This window comes from Ananas comosus, unplaced genomic scaffold (assembly GCF_001540865.1).
Source record: "Ananas comosus cultivar F153 unplaced genomic scaffold, ASM154086v1, whole genome shotgun sequence".
NCBI lineage: Eukaryota > Viridiplantae > Streptophyta > Magnoliopsida > Poales > Bromeliaceae > Ananas > Ananas comosus.
The window spans coordinates 40,248-47,312 of record NW_017893342.1 but is presented as its reverse complement, the minus strand read 5'-3'; the positions used below and the strand labels follow the sequence as shown (position 1 = coordinate 47,312).

Genomic DNA, 7,065 nt, shown 5'->3' with positions numbered 1-7,065 from the left:
GAGATTAAAGAACAGCATGACGTCGACCCCGTGCTTGCCTTGCCAACCTCCTAGAGAGAGACTTTTGTAGGTGTACGAGTGATCCTCGTATGTGTGGTCTCGGGTGTGTATTAATGCAAATGGGCGAACGTTATTTGTTATGCATCGCGCCAAGTAAGAGCTATGCAGCAAGAACCTTACCGATTCACGACTCGAGTTAGCCGCGTGATTTTCCCGCTAAAGGCTTTGGATTGGCATATACGTAGGGGAAATCATGGAGTATATACGATCACAAGAGCCTAAAGACTTGTTCACCAGAAAGAGTTGAACGTCGGACAGCCGGCAGGTGTTAGAAGCTCTAAAGACTATGATGTACTTATATTATACCACCCCGGAAAACCATATTTGGCCGAAGCCATTGAGTTAGAAAATCGGCAGGAAAACTTCAGCGATGGCAATACGCCCCAACCGCTAATTACAAAAAGAAATCAACGATTCGGTCTGGAAGTGATAGCGCGGGAGGCCGGCTGCACTTGCCACTATTAGTTGTGCAACCGACCCTGTGGAGAGAATTCAAGTAGTTACAAACTTCGGATCCTATCTCCAAAAGGTCGGGGGTTCATGCTTGAGAGCGGTAAAGCGAAATTTTGGCATTGAGCTATGGGCGCTACTTCGATTTCAAAATCGATGTGGTGGCCCTAAAGATTGAATGAAAACTACGAAGGGCGAATATGCCAAGAAGCGCATCATCTCCCTTATAGTATACACCCCGGCGTGCACTAAAATTACAAAGATTTGAAAGAACATTATTCGTGGCCGGTATGAAAAGAGGATATGAGAGAGTTCGATAGCGGCGCAATGTCTAACGCTGCCAACAGATGAAGGCCGAGCGCCGATTTCCGGCGGGAAAGTTACAAAGTCTACCAATACCCGTTTGGAAATGGGAAAATGTAGCGATGGACTTTGTTACCGGTTTGCCTCGATCACAAGGCGGACACGATGCGATATGGGTAATAGTGGATCGATTGACAAAGTCGGCACACTTCTTACCGATACATACTACGTGGTCGGGAGACAAGCTAGCGCAAGTTTATCTCGACGAGGTTGTGAGACTTCATGGGGTTCCAGTATCGATCGTGTCGGATCGCGACCCCAGGTTCACATCCCATTTTTGGAAGAGTTTGCAAGACACGCTAGGCACACGACTCGACTTCAGTACAGCGTTTCATCCTCAAAGCGATGGACAGTCGGAGCGAACGATACAAATCCTTGAGGATTTACTTCGAGCGTGTGTGCTAGATTATAAAGGAGGATGGCATGATTTCTTGCCTATGGCGGAATTCGCCTACAATAACAGCTACCAAGAAAGTATAGCGATGGCGCCTTTTGAGGCACTATATGGTCGAAAGTGTCGTTCTCCTATCCATTGGAGCGACGTGGGCGAGAGAGCGGCTCTTGGCCCAGATGTAGTGCGGGAGGCGGAAGAGAAAGTTCGCCTTGCCCGTCAACGGTTGGCGATGGCGCAATCTCGGCAAAAGAGTTATGCCGACAAGCGAAGAAAGGATTTAGAGTTCGCGGTTGGAGACCGTGTATTCTTGAGAGTGTCGCCAATGCGAGGAGTTAAACGATTCGGGGTCCGTGGGAAGCTAAGTCACCGATATGTCGGACCGTTTGAGATATTGGAACGTGTGGGTGCGGTTGCGTACAAGCTCGCACTACCACCGAGACTCGCGGGAGTTCACAATGTGTTTCATGTGTCGAATCTTCGAAAGTATATCCGGAACGCGGCACATGTATTGGAATACGAGCCCGTGGAGCTACGTGAAGATATGTCCTATGAGGAGTATCCCGTGTGCATCCTCGATCGAGAGGTTAAGAAGTTGCGGAGTCGCAAAATCCCCTATGTAAAGGTCCAATGGAGCAACCACGCGGCGCGAGAAGCCACTTGGGAGCTCGAGGAGTTAATGCGGAGAGAATATCCGCATTTATTCGAGTCGACGAGTTAAGGTATGCGTAATTTCGCGGACGAAATTATTTTAAGGGGTGGAGAATGTAATATACCGAAAATTCGGAAAATAAAAATGTCGAACTTTAGTCAAATTGACCAAAGTGCGAGGATGGAACACTTCGGAAAGTCCGAAGGTGTTAAAGTGATTGAAAGTGAGTTGTGGAAGGTTTTCGAGAGCTTAAGAATTGAATTCTGCAAAACTGCAGATTTTCAGCTCTCGGGGACCGGTCCATGAAGGGAGAGACCGGTCCCCGAACGCGTGCAGAAGGAGACAGCCGAAAAATCGGCTAAGTCCTGGAAGGTAGCTCTCGGGAACCGGTCTCTGCTTGAGAGACCGGTCCCCCAGAGACCGGTCCCATCGGAGAGAGACCGGTCGCATCGCGCGCAGCGACTCTGGCTGCGCAGGGTGGACGTTCGGGAACCGGTCCCTGCTCGGGGAGACCGGTCTCTGCCTGCGAAAACTGCCCAGTCCAGGCAGTGCACAGAGATAAAAGTTGAGGGGTTTTCTTGCATTTTTGCAACCCATTGAGCTATGTAGTGGGCTGAGGGGCTTTTCCTCTCATTCCACTCCCTCTCACACTCTCTCCTCTCTTTCTCTCTCTAGAAGACAAAGAAGGAGAAGAAGAAGACAAGGAAAAGAAGGAAAAGTAGGAGAGGAAAGTGAAGAAGAAGATCAAAGAGCAAAAGAGGCTTCATCTTCTTTCTCTCTAGTGCAAGTTAGGGAAAGCTTTGAGGTAAGCTTTAACCCTAATCATGCTAAAACCCTAGAAATGGGTTTGAATGAACCTAAGGACGGTTTTTAATGGAATATCTAGTAGTTTTGAAGCTTTCTTTTGCTTCTAAAGAGATCAAAACCTAGTTTTGATACATAGGTGAGCTTGGGCCACCTCTAATGGTGAAATCCAAACTAGGGTTTTGGAAAGCCTAAGAATGGTTCTAATGCTTTATTTAGAGTATAATGAAGCTACTTTTGCTTCCAATAGAATCAAACCCTAGGTTTTGATATTACAATGCGATAGGCACCCAAATTGGGCTTTGCTCATGAAAGTTTCTATTGTGCAATTGACCTCTCTAAAAACCTAATTGGGTATTTCCGACGCATTGTGCGCTCGAATAGCATTACGAAAGTCAAAGAAGTTATGAGCAAAATGGCTCTAATAAGGGTTCGTTTTGCCGCAGGTAAAGAACAGAGGTCTAAAACCAGAAAATCATCGGAGCACCTAAATAGACCTGCAAGTGGGTGGTGCTTTCCAAACTCATTGAAATTCTCTCTATGCTAATTGTGTCATCCTTGAGCATATTTACATATATATGTGCATGCATTTAGGGTAAAGTAATAATGAAATGTGATGATGCATGATTGTGACACAACTGCATAATGAGTTTAGAACCTAATAATGTCAAAACCTAGATGTATGCATGAGAGAAAATTGACCACCAAAGTGAGCAAAAGAACAGAGTGGCACAATGACATAGATCGAGGGCATCGGAAAATGTAAGAAAAGAAAACTAGAGTTAGTGTGATGCAAAAACTAAAGTGAAGTAAAGAATGATGAAATGACAATGTCTAAAGTTAAAGTAATGTGGGAATAAAGAATATAATGCTAGAGTTAGCAAAAGTAAAAGAAACGAAAGAGATGTTGCATGGTTTGCAACATAAGTGATGTAAAACACTAGAGTAGTGTAAAGTCAAGATTGATACTTATAAATCTTTGAGTTAAGGATTCGATATACTTGCTATGAGTTCGTGCTCGAGGCGGTCGCTCCCCTCGGGCGATGCGCTCCGGAGTTATGCATCCGGCGTTGGAGGAGACCCGTTAAGACGTCCTAGCTTGTGAGTTTCTGCGATGATGGACTTAATGTGAAGCAGTAATTTGGCGAAACCCCCGGTTAGCCTTGAGATTAAAAGAATACAGAGCAAAGAAAAAAAAGTGTAAGGAACAAAGAACAAAGAGTAAAGTAAAAAGAGTAAAGAAATTGCATAGTCTGCATTTATTCAATGTTGAGATATCCTTGCTTTTGTTCAGGCTATATAAGCATCATCATGTTATAGATTGGTAAACAAATCTTGCTTATCCTTTCTATTATGCCTGAGTTAGTCCTAGTGGGAAAGTCGGTGATGTTGGGCCGAACCCACTGGGAACTTTGTTGTAATTCTCACCCCACTATTTCCACAGAGCCGGGACCGAGCGAGCCGGCGAGCGACCGCGGTAAAGGTATCGCGCCTTAGTCAGAGGCCACCACAGTTGGGTTTTATTTTGTAGTAAAGTACCTTATGATCATCTTTTGTATTTGATGATAGTAATGTAAAGAAAAGAATGTAATGTTCATTTTGAGGTAAATGTGATGTAAAAGAAATGATGAAAGAATGTAAAGGTTTTGGGTGTACAAGTTGGATAGATACAACGTATGTGATCAAAATGAATCATATTACTTGAGAATGTTTAGTTTCCTTTTTCTTTCACTTATGGCTATTGCTTACCCTCGTGTAAGCCGTTTTTGTATGTTTCCGCTAGTGCTTTTCTCTATTGATGAAAATGTGCATGTGATGAGCCTTGGGCGGATAGGGGAAACTCTATCCGTTCGGCGTCTGTTTGACGTGCTCGGGTCGGGCCAAATTGGCATCGGTCCCGGGGCGTGACAGGTGACCCCCTGGGAAGCTGGGGCGTCACAGTCAACTACACTAGGTTCTCATATGCCACTCATCATGGGTTAACATTAATTAGATGCCACTCGTCATAGTTTAATGTTCTCGATGCACTATTTGCACATATTCACTAGGTCGTCACTCAACTAGAGTTTAATCCACATTAATCATGCCATTATAGGGTTTCACAACACTATGTCCCAATCTCATGCATACTAGGTACAAGTTATATGTATTTCTATCACACTAAGTCCAATGCCACTAGTAAACTATGTCTTTAGATACAACACTAGGTTCCTCTTTCATTTAGCATCATAGGTTTACCAATGTCATCTCCTAATCCTTATGTCCATTACATCAAATATCCATATCATAATACTATATTAATCATAGACATCATACAAGGAGTAGGAATGCATGTATCATCACCCTATAATGCATAACAATATACGATATGCTATATGCCAATCGAATAAGCACTAAGACATAGGAAGAAGCTCAGTTGTCACGCCCCGAGCCCGCCCCTTTGGTCGGATTCGGGCACGCCAACAGACCGCCGAACGGACAGGGTTTCCCATGCACGCGGACAGAGTCTCCCCTGTACATTCAAGGCGTCGCAATTAATACAAGTACAAGAGGTTCCAAACAGGAACAATTTTCAACAACGATTGCATAAGGAAGGTATCAAACAACATAACACATCCTATGTTATTACAATCATTCATCTCATCATTTTATATCGCATTTTTCATTACATTGATCCTCAACTTCCAAATATACAATCGATTATAAACATAATATTACAACATCGACTCTTTTCTTTTCTTTTCTTTTCTTATACCCCTAAGAACCAGACTCAGGGTGCTGCTATCTGGTCTCTGTGGTAGGGCGCTAACTACAGAGCTACGCCCTTTCCTCGCGCCGCCGCGCCGCTCGCGTGTGAACCTGTACCCCCAAAAACAACAACACGGGGGTGAGACTATTGTCCATAGTCCTCGGTGGGTACAGCCACCCAAGGGAAGAGCTCAACCCACCAGGTCCAAAGGAGGCACTGCAACATGTTAGTCCAACAGATATATATACATATAACATCATGCAATACATGTTCATGCCTCACAAATATGCAAATTATGCAACTCTTAGTCATTCTTTACCATTAGCCTTTCTTTAGAATTTGCTATTCTTTATCATTAGCCATTCTTTACTCTTTATTCTTTATTCTCTATTCTCTATTCTTTATTCTTTATTCTTTGCTAAGGGCACTCGCACCTTAGGCGCATTATACACTTTTGCCATTCTTTATAACATTAACAAACGTTTCTCAATTGTCATTCTTTCTCAATTGTCATTCTTTCACAATTGTTACCTTTACCTTAGCCAACTATGCCACTCGACTCGGTCTTGAGTCCATTCATAATGAATACAAGATCCACTTTCCAATTCATGATTCCTTTTTGTTCTTTGTTCTTTAATCTCACGGCTAACCCGGGGGTTTCGCCACATTAACTTGCTTCACATTAAGTCCATCATCGCAGGAACTCACCAGCTAGGACCGTCCTTCGGGTTTACTCCAACCCGTGATGCATAACTCCGGAGCGCATCGCTTGAGGGGGAGCTACCGCCCTCAAGCACGGAACTCATAGCAAGTATGATCAATCCTTAACTCTAAGGATATGTAGTTGAATCATGGCTTTACACTAACTTTAGTGTTCTTTACATCACATTAGTTGCTAACTCTAGCAATCATTGTTCTTTACACCCCACTTGTCAATTACTCTAGTAATTGTCATTCTTGATACCACACTTGTTCTTTTGTTGCCACACACTAACTCTAGGGTGCTTCATGTCACATTGGTTGCTAACTCTAGCCATTATCATTGTTCTTTACACTTTGCTTGTTCTTTATGCCACATTACTTTACATCGCCTCTAGCCATTATCATTATTCTTTACATCACATTGCTTTGCCTTGTCTCAAGCCATTATCATTAGGTTCTCACATTACATCTCATGCATACACATAGATTATTTAGATTCTTAATCATTCTAATAAGCACGTGTACTCACATCATGCAACATTATATTATTATCATCACATTGTTTTTCATTATCTTTAGCCATTATCATTATTCTTTACATCACATTTATTCTTTGTTGTCCCACACTAACTCTAGTGTCCACTTTACCATTTCGAATGCCACTCAATCTATGTTCAACATGCATATATTTTGTCATCCATTGGTAGTCATTACTTAGCATTTTATGCATTCGTTAACATTTACTACATGCATTCTCGATTAGTATAAATCTCATACTTTCATTTGACATCTGTTTAGCATTTCTATAATATGCACATGTAAATTAACATCAACTCATGCATTCATTTGGCATCTATCTTTATCATGCATTCTTAAATAGCACACTTTATCATG

The 7,065-nt window shown here is 42.8% G+C and overlaps 1 protein-coding gene across 1 annotated transcript; it reads left to right on the top strand.

Moving 5' to 3' along the window:
- The first annotated feature begins 1,496 nt into the window (after positions 1 to 1,496).
- On the top strand, positions 1,497 to 1,985 carry LOC109705705. The gene has a single exon (XM_020226455.1). The coding sequence runs from the start codon at positions 1,497 to 1,499 to the stop codon at positions 1,983 to 1,985; it is 489 nt and encodes a 162-aa protein (XP_020082044.1).
- Positions 1,986 to 7,065: the final 5,080 nt, after the last annotated feature.